This window comes from Alosa pseudoharengus, unplaced genomic scaffold, assembly GCF_046254945.1.
Source record: "Alosa pseudoharengus isolate Yale_2024_CS ecotype anadromous, Long Island Sound unplaced genomic scaffold, YU_APseudo_1.1 YU_APseudo_1.1_scf_7, whole genome shotgun sequence".
NCBI lineage: Eukaryota > Metazoa > Chordata > Actinopteri > Clupeiformes > Clupeidae > Alosa > Alosa pseudoharengus.
Window position 1 is genome coordinate 16,226,851 of NW_027468859.1, and position 17,323 is coordinate 16,244,173.

At 39.4% G+C, this 17,323-nt stretch overlaps 1 protein-coding gene across 1 annotated transcript in view; it reads right to left on the minus strand.

Annotated features, from left to right (window-relative positions):
* LOC143109207 (uncharacterized) overlaps window positions 1–17,323 on the minus strand; it is a 79,853-nt gene that overhangs the window by 37,258 nt on the left and 25,272 nt on the right. The window contains exons 2-15 of the mRNA XM_076271863.1: window positions 9,841–9,926; window positions 9,541–9,589; window positions 8,561–8,701; window positions 7,398–7,538; window positions 6,720–6,869; window positions 6,344–6,502; window positions 5,916–6,056; window positions 4,744–4,884; window positions 4,315–4,464; window positions 3,821–3,979; window positions 3,407–3,547; window positions 3,079–3,219; window positions 558–707; window positions 177–335 (exon numbers count right to left, since the gene is read on the minus strand). Coding sequence (XP_076127978.1) covers window positions 177–335; window positions 558–707; window positions 3,079–3,219; window positions 3,407–3,547; window positions 3,821–3,979; window positions 4,315–4,464; window positions 4,744–4,884; window positions 5,916–6,056; window positions 6,344–6,502; window positions 6,720–6,869; window positions 7,398–7,538; window positions 8,561–8,701; window positions 9,541–9,589; window positions 9,841–9,926 — 1,908 coding nt within the window. The remainder of the gene's footprint in view (window positions 1–176; window positions 336–557; window positions 708–3,078; window positions 3,220–3,406; window positions 3,548–3,820; window positions 3,980–4,314; window positions 4,465–4,743; window positions 4,885–5,915; window positions 6,057–6,343; window positions 6,503–6,719; window positions 6,870–7,397; window positions 7,539–8,560; window positions 8,702–9,540; window positions 9,590–9,840; window positions 9,927–17,323) is intronic.

Below are 17,323 nucleotides of genomic sequence, written 5' to 3' on the forward strand. Positions count from 1 at the left end.
GACCTGGATGCACAGGCTGATTGAAAGGGCCCAAAAACATTTTTGTGGCAAGTGTGGCCTTGCTCATATCTTTACTGACATACTCAATTTTAAATTTAATTCAATCCTTTGTGGCTTTGCATACTGTACCACACCTGTGCAACAGCTCAAGTAAATGAAAGGGTATATGAACCAACCTCTCTGGCAGAACGGTCCGTTTGTCGGTAAACCATTAAGACATCCACAGGTGCCTTCGGTGAACTCATCACAGGCTCCATAAGTGATACAGCTGTCATGGGGCCAGGCATACTGCTCCTCACAGACACACCGAATTCCACTCGTGTTTGAGTAACACACTGATGGACGATGGACAATAAGGTACTATCATATTATGGTTGTGGAGACGTACGACTTACTGCAACTTGATTTCATTATTTGTATACAGTAATTAAACTTTCATGAGGCTTTCTGGTGCACATATAACTATGTGAATATAATATGAATAATATGTAAAGTACGTACTTACGTAACGTCATTTGTCAATACAAAATGCATTTTCAATCTGATGTTATTCTCACCTGTTGTGACATTGATGTTAGTGATATCAATTTGTTCAGTTGTTGCGAGTGGGAGAGGAAGGTCAAGTTCAGACAACTCCATCTTTAGTTGGTCAGCATCTACTGTTCTCACCACAAGATCAAGCTCATATGTGTACACTTCTGTAGGACCTGTTAGGGATAGTAATGCAGAACGCAACAGTGTCTTTCCTTATAGTCCAGGCAAAGTAACCCATTTTGGAGCCAAAAATAGAACTAATTGTAAAAGAATTTTTTTCAGCATAGATCATTTCTATTAGGTGTCCAGAACAACATACTAAAAGTTCTAAGAAATCCTAGTTGAGGAAATATGTTTAATTCTCATCAATCCAAGATGTGTGCCAGTATAAGGCCAGACAACAATACACCCCTATGGGACTATTTTCTCCCTTTACGTCTATCAAAAAAAAAACTTTACACAATGAAAGTATCCATGAAAAGTAAATTTTTTTGTATTACAAGTTTCTTTGAAAATGAATTTGAATATGCAAATGAGCTGTACACTAATCAAATATAGGCCCCCATAGGCTTATTTTTTTCCTTTACTCCTACCACAATAAAACTTTACACAATGAAAGTCTACATGAAAAGTAAAACATTTTGTATTAGAAGTTTGTTTGAAAATTAATTTGAATATGCAAATGAGCAACATACTAATCGCATATGCCCAAAATACACCCTAATGGGCTTATTTTTTCCTTTACTCCTATCACAATCAATCATCGCAGTGAAAATATACATGGAAGGTAAAACATTTTTTTTACAATGGGTACAATGAGACATGCCCCACCCTACTCATTAGTATGCTGTCCATGCATAATACATTGGGTATTGGTAAATAGTGTATATGGCTAATACCTTTTTGGGCTGTCGTGTCATGAGGAGGGTGACAAATGTCAAAATCCATGTTAGTTCACATCTTGAGGGTATATGCTTTCAGACAATATATGGTTTAGGTTGTTTAATTAGTTTTCTCTTCATGGTACAGCCCAAAATGTATCAGAACACACTTAATTTACCAATACCCCATGTGTTATGCATGGGCAGCATACTAATGAGGAGGATGGGACATGTTTCATGTCATGTTAGATCACATCCTGAGGGTATAAGCTTTCAGAAAATATATGGTTTATATGGTTGAAACAGTTTTTCCTAAATGGCACAGACCCAAAGGTATGAGCCATATACCCAATTTACTCATATCCTATGTATTATGAATGGGCAGCAAAGTAAAGGGGAGGGTGAGAAAGGTCAAAACCTATGTTAGATCACATCCTGAGGGTCTAACCTTCCAGAAAATATATGGTTTATATAGTTAAATCAGTTTTTGTGGTAAGAGTAAAGGAAAAATTAAGCCTATTTGGGTGTATTTTGGGCATATTTGATTAGTGTATAGCTCATTTGCATATTCAAATTCATTTTCAAAAAAACTTGTAATACAAAAAAAAATACTTTTCATGGGTACTTTCATTGAGTAAAGTTTAATTTTGATAGGAGTAAAGGAAAAAATAGCCCCATTGATGGTGTAGGCCTATTGTTGCCTGGTCTAATTGGCACACATCTTGGATTGATGAAAATTTAACATATTTCCTCAACTAGGATTTCTTAGGACTTTTAGTATGTTGTTCTGGACACCTCATAGAAATGATCTAAGCTGCAAAAAATTCTTTTACAATTAGTCTGTCGTAAAACGCTACTTTGCCTGGACTATTATGCCTTATATGGCAAAACCACAGCTAAAGGTATTTCCTTTACCCACCCAACTCTGCCTTGAGCCATATTGCTTAAAGGATTGGTTTTCAGTAAACACAATCTAGGGGTCTATTTATGAATAATAATGAGTTAAACATTTTGTTTGGCAGTAAACTTATATTAATCGGAGGAGTTTTGAGCTAGAACATTATTTGCATTAGCAACAGGCATAGAGCTACATCAAAATAAATAGCAATTTTCAAACCACTGACCAGGTTCAATATGGTAGCTTCAAATCAGTGGGCACGTTTGACCTCCTGCAGTGTTGCGCAAATACGCAGATCTGGTTGAACGTAACTCATATTTGTCTTGTATACATGCATCACGTTCAACCATATATGCGCACCGCTGCAAGAAGCTACCAGAACACTGAGAAAGGTAATTACACTGACTTAATTTACAGCACATATTGTAACATGTCTATCCTTCAAAGTTTAAAATACTTCAATCTCTCTGTATAGATCCTTTCCACACTACCACCGAAGTATAAGCCTTTTTTTAAAATAGCGATTTATTTTGACGTGGCTCCATGCCCACTACTACAATCTATAACCCATTTCATTGCTCATGTAAGCAACGGTCTACAGTACCTCCAAACTCCTCAGATCAATGTAATATTGCCCCCAAATGAAAGTGTGAAGTTGTTGTAATACATCAATAGACCCTAGGTTGTGTTTACCTCAAACTAATCCTTTAAACACCACTAAGAATACAAGTGAAAGGAGAAAATTATACAAAGTGAGGAACACACCTATGCAGGGGTTGCTGCTGCTAATAGGCAGAGACGAGTTTGTTGGAGCGTATCCTCCCAAGCAAGAGCAGTTGTAGCTGCCAATGATGTTGGAGCAGTTGGAGTTTGGACCACACTGATCAAAGTCACATTCATTTATATCTATAAAGAAAAAATAACCTCTAATTTATTTGGACAAAAATACTGAATTTATTGAGTAAATAACTCTTTTAAGAGGGACTATGAATATGGGACATGGTAATAGTCCCAGAGAGGCTTTACACACAGAAACACACACTTGAGGCAAAAAATTAGTTACACAATGAAATCAAAATAAAGAGCTAGATACCTATGCATGGATTGCTGGTGTTAATGGGCAGAGATATGTTTGTTGGGGTGTATCCTCTCCAGCAAGAACAGTTGTAGCTGCCAATGGTGTTGGCACAGGTGGAGTTCAGACCACATGGATCAAAGTCACATTCGTTTACATCTATCAACAGTGAAAAAAACAAGGACAACAGATTGGGAAGCTAATGTAGGAACAAACAATTCATAGATATGTGTGTAGAAAATATATGAAATCTTCTGACCTGGATGCACAGGCTGATTGAAAGGGCCCAAAAACATTTTTGTGGCAAGTGTGGCCTTGCTCATATCTTTACTGACATACTCAATTTTAAATTTAATTCAATCCTTTGTGGCTTTGCATACTGTACCACACCTGTGCAACAGCTCAAGGAAATGAAAGGGTATATGAACCAACCTCTCTGGCAGAACGGTCCGTTTGTCGGTAAACCATTAAGACATCCACAGGTGCCTTCGCTGAACCCATCACAGGCTCCATAAGTGATACAGCTGTCATGGGGCCAGGCATACTGCTCCTCACAGACACACCGATATCCATTCGTGTTTGAGTAACACACTGATGGACGATGGACAATCAGTTACTCTTATGTTATGGATGTAAAGCAGTGTGACTAACTGTCCATTGATTTCATAATTTATATACGTATACGGTGAGCACACATTCATGATGCTTTCTTGAGCGTTTCAGAGGACCAACATGTCAATTAATGAAACACATTAAACTACATATATGCAGTGGAGGAAATTATTATTTGAGCCCTCACTGATTTTCTATGTTTGCCCACTGACAAAGAAATGAACAGTCTATGATTAAATACACTTATTTCAGTCAATGAAATGCAAATCAATTTATCTTTTCTCTTTCTTTTTTCAATGAGATGTTATTCTCACCTGTTGTGACATTGATGTCAGTGATCTCAACTTGTTCAGTTGTTGCGAGTGGGAGAGGAAGGTCAAGTTCAGACAACTCCATCTTCAGTTGGTCAGCATCTACTGTTTCCATCTTAATCTCAACCCTGTACTTGTACAGTTGAACAGGACCTGTAACAGTCCGTAATGCAAAATACAACTGTGTCATTGTCAAAAAAGAAATAATAGTAATAGCCTACTCTGCATGCATTGTGTTTGGAACTAAAATACTTCCTTGCTTCCTTACAGAATAATTATATGTTTAAATCTTAGAAAACTCCCAAGTGGAGTGCCACAAAAAAATGCCTTAAATGCATGTGGAAAGTCAAAGCATCGGCAAAGAGCACTACGATTTGAAAGAGTCCATCAATACAGGTGAAATGAGGACATTTTACAAAGTGAGGAACACACCTATGCAGGGGTTGCTGCTGCTAATAGGTAGAGACGAGTTTGTTGGTCTGTATCCTCTCCAGCAAGCGCAACTGTAGCTGCCAACCGAGTTGGAGCAGGTGGAGTTTAGACCACATGCATCAAAGTCACATTCATTTACATCTATAAGAGAAAAAAACTAATTTATGTGGGTAAAAATGCAGAATTTATTTGGTAAATAATCCCTCTATACACAGGAACTATTTTAAAAATGACTATGAATACGGTATATGCCAAGGCCGTAATATACTTTGAGGGGGACATGCCCCCCTTGATTGGTGATGAAATTATGCACTGCGTTCTACAGGAGGTATAGGGCTGAGACTAGCTACAACAAAGTCAACTTAACAATTACATACATTCTTCATATACCATATACTGTAACTACCCAAAAGCCTATTGTATAAAGTTAGGATCTGTTCCCATCAGCTGTTGATGGGACATCTCTAACACCATACCAATTCTTGCAAAGACTTGTTTGAAGCGGTAATATTAATGTCTGTTTACACTCACTGTAACTGTAATTGCGGCAACAAACAATCTTTCCCTAAATGTGTCAGTAATTGTATGAAGACAGAAAAAACATGTTTTTGGTGAAAGTGGGTTGATCTGTGACTGCTATCAATCAACTATGATGCTAGTATACTGGAAATTCGTCACACTATGTAGGGTCTACAAGAGGTTAGTCAATATTTCTTGATTTGCCATTCAGATCAGAAATGGTTAGTTGTCCATTCCTGAACATCATGCAAGAGACTTGTTTAGTGATAATATTTCTAATGTTTTTACTCTGATGCATTCAGAGTGGCCTACAGAGAGAGAGAGACAGAGGGGGTGGGCGGGTGGCATGGCGATGGCAGTCGGGCAGGGATAGAAGGTGGCATTGGGTGTGGAAAGGAGCAAAGACTGACTTATTTACTGTAGTTACCAAGTTTCATAGCTTTGTCTAAGGTGTGGGTGTTTTGGTTTGAATTTTGTTTACATGACCACATGGAGCCATGGTAATGTAGCCAAACAAAGGCATACTCAGAAATCAGACCAGGCATGCAAATGTGGCAAAACCAAATTGTTTGAATATTTGTTATACTTTGGCCACAATATCTGTAGCCTGGAAAAATCCAGATACAATGAAATCAAAATAAAGAGCTAGATACCTATACATGGATTGCTGATGTTAATGGGCAGAGATGTGTTTGTTGGGGTGTATCCTCTCCAGCAAGAACAGTTGTAGCTGCCAATGGTGTTGGCACAGGTGGAGTTCAGACCACATGGATCAAAGTTGCATTCGTTTACATCTAACAGTGAAAAAAACAAGGACAACAGATTGGAAAACTAATGTAGGAACAAACAATTCATAGATATTTTTGTAGAAAATATATGAAATCTTCTGACCTAGACACACAGGCTAATTGGAAGGGCTCAACACCACTTTTGTGCCATTTTCAAAGTGAGGCTGTTTATTTGCCCAGGTCATGTCTAGTTTTACTGCCATACTCAAATATAAGTTTAATTCAATCTCTCGTGGCTTTGAATACTACCCCTTAGCAAAAGCACAGGTAAATTAAATAGGATGTGAACCAACCTCTCTGGCAGAATGGTCCGTTTGTCGGTAAACCATTAAGACATCCACAGGTGCCTTCGCTGAACTCATCACAGGCTCCATAAGTGAGACAGCGGTCATGGGGCCAGGCGTACTGCTCCTCACAGACACACCGATATCCACTCGTGTTTGAGTAACACACTGATGGATGATGGACAATCAGTTACTATCATGTTATGGATGCAAAGCAGTGTGACTAACTGTCATTTGATTTCATTATTTATATATGTATACGGTCATGAAACCTTCATGAGGCTTTCTGGGGCACATACAACTACATGGATATAGTATTAATAATAAGTAAAGCTTTTGTCTTTTGTCAATACGAAATGCATTCTCAAACTGATGTTATTCTCACCTGTTGTGACATTGATGTCAGTGATCTCAATTTGTTCAGTTGTTGTGAGTGGGACAGGAAGGTCAAGTTCAGACAACTCCATCTTTAGTTGGTCAGCATCTTCTGTTCTCATTTCGATATTAAACTTATACTTGTACAGCTGAGCAGGACCTGTTAGATGTTTATGCAAAATGCAACTGTGTAAAAATGCAATTGTAATTGTAGGCTACTTGAGAAAGTATTGAGTGTAGAACTCAAGAATATGCTGTTTTATTTTATATTATCACCCGGAGAGAAGAAATACTCTTTTCTGATTGGCTGGTGGGGTGGCTACTAATTCTGAATAACGGGACACCTATGAAGTAGATCTGGTAAAAAAAAAACTTTTAATCACCGTTCCATATCAATGCTTATGAATGGTAACTATAACAACGACAGTAGGACGACGGTTGAGTCTGGAGGCATGCTTCACAACAATGGAATCAACTGTAAACAAGCTAACTGCCCATGCTATCACTGTTATAGGGCCAAAGAAAGTTATACAACAAACTAAAGTCGGTTTCTCTTTAAACGTAAACTGTCTGGAGGAGGCATTAAACAATAGTCTTAAACATGTGGACAAAAGAAAGCAGGAGTTGAAGGAGTACATCATTAAGAATACAGGTGAAATGAAGAAAATATACAAAGTGAGAAACACACCTATGCAGGGGTTGCTGCTGCTAATAGGCAGAGATGAGTTTGTTGGTCTGTATCCTCTCCAGCAAGAACAGTTGTAGCTGCCAATCGTGTTGATGCAGGTGGAGTTTTGACCACATGGATCAAAGTCACATTCATTTATATCTATCATGATGAAATTGGAGAATAAAAAAACATATGACTTTTGTACTCACAACAACATGGTGATTGGTGGAACTATATTCCAGCACAAGAACATTCACAAAACAACATGGACAAAAACACAGATAGACCATATCACTTTTGCCAGAAGATGGCAAACAACTTTTATAGAGTTGTGGATCTGATCATGAGCTGCTAGTGGTGGAGATCAAGAAGTGCAATGAATGCAAATATAAATTTCCACCTATAAAAAATAATTCTCGCCCTGTCCCTTCCGGGGCTCCTTACAAAAGAGCTGCATATGACCGAGACAAATGGAGAGCTGTTGTGAAAGCCTCAATCCCCTCTAGGGATGAAGAGGAATAAGTAAGTAGCCGTTGAATCAACTTACTTGGACAAAGACTCATGTTTATCTTGCCCCCACAGCGCTTGTTGGAAAGAAGAAGGACTAACTTACACCGAGAAGAACCAAATGCATAAAGATAAATATGGTGGAGGGTCTGGTATGGCACTATCATGAACTCCATGAAATACCTGGGCATTTTAAAGGCACCCTATGCAAGTTTTTTACCTAAATATAACAGCTCCCAAGTAATGGCGATGGTAAAGAAACAGCAGCACCCCGCAGGCTGAGAACCAGCCTTGCAATTTGGCTGTCGCCACCTCGGAGACATGTGCTTCTCTATAACCCAATCTGACACTGTAAAGCCTAGTTTAGCATAATTCACTGGAAGTGGGTTTTTCCATTTAGCCTATAGCTAACCTATAGCTGGCCTATAGCTAAAATGGAGTTAAAAGTTAACTGGAATAACCCACTTCTAAAAAAAAGTGTTTTGTTAAAAATATTTACTTCTGTTTCTGAATAAATTTGGGTTGCAGTACAATCTACTCAATGCCACAGTGGTTTCCAAGGAATGCAAGGAATTAAGAAGATGTAGTACATTTTCTATTGTCATGAATCACCATATTTTTAAAACTTTTGCACACATAGCCACATGAAAATTCAGACACTAAAACTCACATACCAACACATGGATTGCTGGTGTTAATAGGCAGAGATGAGTTGATTGGGGTGTATCCTCTCCAGCAAGAACAGTTGTAGCTGCCAGTGTTGTTGGAGCAGGTGGAGTTCAGACCACATGGATCCCAGTCACATTCATTTACATCTGTAAAAGGTCCAAGAATCAAAAGAAATAAATCAAAATGAAGAAAAGTCCGTTTTTCAGTTATATTGCTATTCAGTTATAATGGAACACACATGATCCTCTGTATTATATATTGCGGCCTTTCGGCCCACATCGCATTTTTTACCTGTTACCTTAACAACTTCATAAGTTGTCATAATGAATTAAAGAAGCAAAACGTGCTTGCAAAGTGGCCTCTGCAATGGGTGAAAAGTATGTATGTAGGACAGTATGGCTACTTGGACCAGAATTTCAAGATGCTGGAGGATGTAATTTAGTACATGTAACTTGGCTGAAAGTGTAGCTCAACATTTTTTTGTTTGTTATTTAACTGAGCAGGCAATCTTTTGAAACAAACATGTAGATCAGCATCCTTGCCCTGCAATTTGAGACTTGCTTTGCGTATTTCAAATTCCAGAGTTGTGTGAGAAAACCAAAGTGTGTGCAGATCTCATTATAGGCCCTGTGTCTCTGTTGCAAAGCACTAACAGTAGCTCTGAAGCTCTCTCTTGTTTATGAGCCTGCATTTTTCTTTTTTAAGTCCCACTTTCATGTTTCCTATGGCTGTATATTTCCACAGGTTACTTTGCGCTCGACAAATTGTCAGCATGCAATATTAAGCCCCTTTGCAGTCGAGGCCCTTAGCAGTAGCTCCTATAGCCCATTTGTTAACACAGCCGACATGCTAGCTATTTCATGGCTGAGATTCATAGGAAACAAAGTTCCTAATTCTCAAAACTTTCTCAAAACTACAATTTCCCCTTTGTTTTGTAATAGTATGACTTGCCAATAATAAGTGGTGACATAAGAAGTCTACTAACCTGCTCTTTTCACTCTAAGGTGGGGTTGGATTGTACTTTTGTTCGTGAGCTGTGGAAGTAAATAAATAAATTAGATACATAAATAGATTATGGATTAATTTAACATTTTCAAATTGCTTGAAAGTATATAAAGAACTACTGCTTTAAAATATATGTAACAAAGTTTGACTCAGGTGTGTATGTTAAGTGGGCCAAAAAGCAGTTCAAGATATTGGTACAAAGAAAAGAAAAAAGACAACACTGGATAACAATAAATAGTGAATGTCTGTAATAAATAGAATTCCACAGAATCCCATTTACCTGAGATGTGGGAGATTCACTGAATGCCTCTGTTATCATGCTGCAGATAATTGTGATTAAGATCACTGATTTCTTGACTGCCATGCCTGTCAACATTTAAGAGAAAACATTAATAGACAGTATTTTTAGAGAGAGTAAGCTTGTTTTGTTGTCTTCATTGCTCTGACCACCATAGTCTAACATGGAAATGCAGGCCTACTGAATTGCATCCCAAAACACTGTCAAAAAGAACAAGGTTGCTTTTAAAAGTAAAGAAGCAATAACATTAAGCCTTATTCACAAACCTTTCACATGAAGAAAATTGTTCTTAAAACCCACTTACTGTTTTCATGAAAATTTTAACATTCACTTATCTTTTCTATGGAGTCTGACAGTGGCCTAGCCATTGCAAGATTTTTTTTTTTTTTTAAATATCAAGAGCATGTATTAAATCGTAACATGGAAACAAAATTCTAACAAGTGCACAATTTAATTAAAATGAGAACATTATTTAACATGAGCACTTGAGTTTTAGTAAATCATGTTCTCATTATACAATATTTTTCTTGCAACGATCACTGTCGGGCTCCATAGCTTTCTTATCTCGGATTTTTTCTTCTTAGGTAACAACTAAATAAAAATTACAGGACTAAATAACAACACATTTGCTCTATTTTAAAGCAGCTTCACATATAAGGTGCTTACATGTTCTTGCGCATACTGCATTGTACAAAAAAAGCTTGCGCCTCAGTAGAAATGAAGACAAAACATTCATTGATTTTTGATAGTTTTACTCAACTTCTTTCTCAATTTATGTGCACATGTCCTGCAGTTTTATGCCGTTTATGGCGACTAACGGGGAGTTTACCTATGCTGATTAAGACCAACTGGCACAAAATTTCAATTTAAGAATAAATGGGATCCAGCATGATACAAAGAAAGCTGCAAACAACTCCGAGGTTTAAGAACACTTGTGAATCTGACAGCTTTCTTTGGACCTCTCTTAAAGGCACACTATGCAGGTTTTTTAGCTTAATATCCAAGTTTTTTTAGCTTAATTACCTTATTTAACTTCATTTACCAGCTTCAGAGTCATTGGAATGGTTATATGACTTTTTTTGGGTTGAATGGTGGCCGTCTCGCTTCCCCCTAGCGCCTGTGAGCCGAAAAACCACCCTTGCAACTGTGGGCTGGCGGGCCGACGGCCTCAGTGTCAGGAAGTATAACGAGTGTAATGAATTGCTTTACTGCATTCAAATACACATACACGCCAGGCACCGGCTTGAAAAAGGTAGCGATGGAGTTTCTCAGACATTCGTCATGACAGAGCAAGCGAAAAATAAGCAAAAACCAAAAAAACAGTAAGGAAATTGCCAATACTGCATAGTTCACCTTGGAAAAATCCAGACATTTTTCACAGATCTCTGTTTCTCGAGATCACCAAGTACTGTCAGTACAGAACAAAAACAAGCTATACAGCCAGGCAGCTATGATTTTAATGATGATCCCAGAGTGTAGCACTGTAGCTGCCTGGCTGTTCTAGCTGTTGGCTGCAGCAACTCGAGCTATGGTGATACCAATTTATTTTCCGAACTGACAGTACTTGGTGAACAAACATAATCACTGTTGCCTCTGTTTTAATCTATGTCAGTCTACCATGGCAGGTTTAATGGAAACAAACTCAATGCAAGTGCTTGAATATGCCTCCACACCTGCTTTTACATACAGTGCCATAGAGTGAAATAGACATCTTGACCCCTGATCACATGTGATCTTGACCTGTGACCCCATGACCTACAGTACCCAGTGGCATTCTAGCTTGTATGACATCCTGGGCAACCTTCAGTGTCCAGGCATGTTCTGCTTGGGTAAAATTGAGCTGAGTTGTTAGACATGGTTACTCAGTCTGCCATGTGTCTTACTTTACCTATAATTCATTGCACCATAGTCCTACTAAATAAAGGTAGTCAAGAACTACACTGCATTGTGCAATGATTCAGTTTAGATGTATCTGAAGTCCTTTCTATCTACTATCTATAAATCATAGTCAAATAGCCTTGTTGGCACACAAGGCTTTGAACGGCTAGTCATGTCACACATCAAATCCACCCCCCCCCCCCCCCCCGGACCCCTTCCAGTTTGCATACCAAGCCAAACAGTCCACAGAGGATGGAATATGCTCTGCCGTCCACCCAGCCCTCACACACCTGGACACAAAAGACTCATATGTGAGAATGTTGTTCATAGACTTCAGTTCAGCATTCAACACACCATAATCCCACAACAACTCATCTGCAAACTAGACCAGCTGGGGCTCAACACCTCACTATGCAACTGGCTGCTGGACTTCCTCAGTGAGAAGCCACAAGCAGTAAGAGTTGGCAACAACACCTCAAGCAGCATCACATTGACTGAGCACAGGGCCCCACCAAGGCTGTGTGCTCAGTCCCCTGCTCTCCACCCTGCTGGCACACGACTGCACACCAACCTACAGCACCAATCACATGAAGTTTGTGGACGACACAACTCTGGTGGGTGTCATCACCAAGAATGATGAGACCCACTACAGGAAGGAAGCAGACCTTCTGACCACTGAATGTCAGCAAGACCAAATTTCTGGGGGTGCACATCAGTGAGGACCTCTCCTGGACCATCAACACTGCATCACTGGCGAAGAAAGCACAGCGGCGCCTCTACTTCCTCTTCAAACTCAACACATCTCTTGCATTATTGCACTTTTGCCATCATATACAATTTCTTTGCTGACTGTTACATTCTTGTGTTTTTGTCTTGTGATTTTGTCTTGTGATATTGTTATTTAAAGGAACCGTATGCAAGACATTTATTTCAATTAATCATAAAATGGCCCTGATATGTCACTAGACATTAAGAAATCATGTTCATTTCAAATACTTATCACTGACAACAGTAGTCCGGCCAGGATATTGTAATTTAAAAAGTGAAGTTGCAGCCCGCAACTGATGTTGATGTTGTGTTTTGTCATGTCATGTTGTGTTTTGGCCTGATGCGCCACCCTCTACCTATCTACTAATCACAAAGTCATTAGTTGTGACAGAGCGCAGTGCGTCTGTCACTGGCAAAGACGGCTTTCCTGCCGCAACGTGAACAATGACTTTACAAACATTTGTACAGAGACTGCGCTATTAAATCATTTCATCGTTGATTTGTTTGTTAAGATATTGTGGATGGTACAGGCCTGAGGTGTGTCAAGACGGGGTTAAAGTTAACTGTAGAAATTTGTTAAGTTAAGCATACAGGGAATCAAAGCCGCGATATGCGGTGTAGAGGTTGAAGCGACTCTATTTGTCGGTAATGTAAGCGTTCTCTAAAAGCGCGCATTATAACATCAATGCTTACTAGCTGGGAAATGGAAATGCTTTGTCCGAGTGTATGTATGATTGTGTGTATGAACTTGCCTGTTCTCGGTGCTTCAGTTGCTTTCCGGGTACAGGGGAGCAAACTGGAGTATTGGGCAAGGGACACTTTTCTGCGCAGCTTTCACGCCCAGACATGGGAGCGCTTATTGGCGCAGGTGTGTTTAGAGTGGTAATAATATTTGTTGATTAGTGAGGTTTATCATGGCATTGTATGGAAATAACATGAACGATTGTTAGTAATGTGTATTGCCCATAGGCGTGCATACATAGACACTAGGTGGTGCCAAAGCACTAGGAAGTTTGCCCTTTCTCAAGGAAAATGCCCTTTTGAAACTTGTTTTTTTTTATTATTAATATTATTAAGATTTTACTGAGGTCGGTTTTGAAATGATCTTTTGAAAACACGAGCCATTAAAAACGACTGAAACAATGCCCTGAAATGAGCCACCTCCTTGCGCACACCCGACCAGCCTATCTCTATTCCTTTGTCACGTGAACTCGCGCGGTCGCGCGCAGGGCACGCCAGATGCGCAGCACTATAGCAGTTCAGTAAGCGTCTTCAGATAGCAGGCATGGTCGCTGACAGGCTGCTTCTCCTGTGCCCCATCAGCCAGGTAACATACAGATCAAGCAATATCTTACAGTTTGCCCTCTAAGCCCAACATGTAATAATTTTGCTGTGCAGTAAAATGTCTCATTCAGCACCAAACAAGCATTTTTGCCGACTGGTCACCTGATAAACTAGTTAGATGAAGCTAGATAAAGTTTTACGCTGTAGCCCAAATCAATGACAGATAACGTGACGACGACCACATACAAATAATTTCAGTAGATTTTGCAAATTTGTGTTAAGAAAAACGTTTTCTGTTGTATATGTTTTGTTAGGCAACATGTATTAACACATTCATTTGTGACAGAAGAAACGGGAAGTTCATTACCTGTGAAAAATGCCCATCTGCATTCATGTAATGACAACAGTCAGTAGCCCACTATAACTCCTTCTCGTACTGTTTGGTCTCTTTATTGTCTTACAGATCAAGTAAAATCGTACAGTTTGCCCTCTAAGCCCAACGTGTAATCATTTTGTTGTGCAGTAAAATGTCTCATACAGCATCAAATAACTAAGCATTTTTAGCCGACTGGTCACCTGATAAAGTTTTACGCTGTAGCCCAAGTCAATGACAGATAACGTGAGGACGACCACATAGGCTCTGTAGCCCCCCCGCTGGACTGCACCCCCCGAAAGGAGGGTAGGGCAGACACAGTTTTCTGTGAATATCTCGAGAACCGTAAGGTTTAGGAGGACCATTTTTTTTGTATGTTGCTCTCAAGGGGCCATGTCAACCCATTCCATAACCACTCATTTCATGTATAGCGCCACCTAGTTAAACACAAAAAAGTAAAAATGAGGTGTTGTAATCGCATATCTGTGTATATCTGTGACCTAACATAGTCAAAACTGCACGAAGTGTAGGATCATTATGACACCCTCTGAATGCACGCCAAGTTTCGTGGAATTCCGTTCATGGGGGGCCACACAATAAATTAATTTATGTTACTATACACCAACTGGCCTGTAGGTGGCTGGAGACAGTTTTCTGTGAATATCTCGAAAACCGTAGGGCCTAGGAGGTCCACCTTTTTTTTGTAAGTTGATCTCAAGGGGCCATGTCAACCCATCCCATTACCACTTATTTCATGTATAGCGCCACCTAGTTAAAAAGTAAAAAGCAAAAAATTAGGTGTTTTCATCACAATATCTCTGGCTGACATGGTCAAAACTGCACGAAATTGAAAGTGTAGGATCATTATGACACCCTCCAAATGCATGCCAAGTTTTGTGTACTTTCGTTCATGGGGGGCCTTACAATAAAACAATTTATGTGTACATTTAGTGACGTACACCAACAAGGATTCCCGGGACAATGAAAGACCGGGGTACACAAAACTTGGTGGGCATGTACCCCCACATGGATAGCATGGAACTGTCATTTTTCGTTTTGATCTGTAGCCCCCCCGCTGGACTGGACCCCCCAAAAGGAGGGTAGGCCAGACACAGTTCTCTGTGAATATCTTGAGAACTGTAGGGCCTAGGATGACCATTTTTTCCGTATATCGTCCCCTTAGAATTATAGGGTTCTATCTACGTTCTGAGTAGTTCTGAGATATTGAGCTTCAAAGTTTTAGAATTCCATAGAGTTATACTGATAAGTGGAACAAACCTCTTCAGATATAATGTCCAAAAATGCATACAACTACAAGAAACACCTCACCTCATCTTCTTAAGGTGTCACAGAATACGAATATGTCAATAACTCAATTTTGACAAAAATGTCAGATAGAACCTTATAATTCTAATGGGACGATATTTGCCTCCAGGGGTCATGTTAACCCAGTTCATGTGCACACATGTGCACAAACAGATACACACACACACACACACATTCACAGTAATCATACGTATGACCAGGGCCGGCCCGAGGCATAAGCGAACTAAGCGGCTGCTGGTGATTTCTTTTTGTGGAAAAATGTGCTGGACTGGGCGGCGGTCATATTTTGTACCGCTCTGCGGTACATCTAGTTTCGGTAGAGTTTGCAATTTCAAATCTATGTGTTAAGACGAACGCTAGGTTTTGTTAGGCAACATAAATTAACACATTTTGGTGTCTTTATTGTCTTAATTGTATATTGATTTACTAATTGCAGCACAAGTCAAATTTCATTCAACATGTGCAAGTGCCCCCCCAGAGCACCTGCCCCCCAAAATGTCTGGGCACGCCACTGGTATTGCCTATGTCATGTGTTAACCAAAATGTGGTGAATTTGAATTAATTGATTTGTTGCTATGCATGGTTTAGTATTTTAAATGGTGTCTGCATAGCGCAGTCAGGAGTTAAGATTCCTCCTTGGTTATGAGAGGTCCTGCTGAAAGACCTGAGGCATAGAACCTAGTGGGCATTGTCCCGGTGTTTGTTTTCCTTTTGTATCAGTGTTTTGTTTGTCATCAGTGTCTTAACATATAACCTGCCGGTAGCCTAAAAATAACAATAAAAAAGCCTCTTTTGGATACAATCTGCTGCATTTGTCCGTCATTCACTCCTGACCAATCCACCCGCTCGGGCACATTCCGTTACAGTAGTGTTTCGGCATCCGGGTTGGCAACCTCGAGTCAGGGGGGAGGGGGAAGTGATACACTGCTCTACAGTAATTTAAAAGTGATTGCAGTACCAGTTTTGGCCACAATCTTACATATGGTTCTTTTAATGTTTAGTGTAAAAAATGTCCTTATTTGTTGCACTGTTTGTCTTATCTGTTGCACTTTTTGTTCTTCACCGTGGGATAGAGAGAAACGCAATTTCAATTCCTCTGCATGTCTAGTATATGTGAAGAAATTGACAATAAAGCTGACTTTGACTTTGGCAATCTAGGCCAGTAGAACAGTATGGGACACAGAATGTTCTGCTGTTGAGATGCAGGCTAGTTTTCTGTTAAATCTAATTCTAATCTAGTGTTTCTGGCACTGTCAATGTTTGACTGACATCCCGGAAGCATGTCTGAATGCATGATTGAGTGCATACACACACACACACAATGACCTTCACATCAAGGGAGAAGAATACGGATACAATCATGCATTTGATCTGTATTCTTTGACTTGTCTGTGAAGTGTGTACTGACACATAGGCACACAAACATGCATGCACGCACGCACGCACGCACACACACACACACACACACACACACACACACACACGCACACACACACTCACACATATGTATTTCATTTCATTTCACAAATTTGTATTTTGTTGTGCCTACGAATATGGCTTTGTATTTTGTATCAAAACATTGATAGGTGTGTATTTTTGTAGTTTAAAAATACTGCCAAATGTATTCAGCAAAACCAACCATATCATAAGAGTGCAAAACACTGAATGTAGCTTCTGATTAATGCTAATTTAGAATTTTCACAGGCTTGATCAGATTATTGTGATTCAGGAAGATATTGTTGTTCTGGCATGTCCCTTTGATATTGGGCAACTTAGTTATTAACATATTCATCCAACCAGAACATCCAAAATTAACATAACCTGTTCCATGTGTTC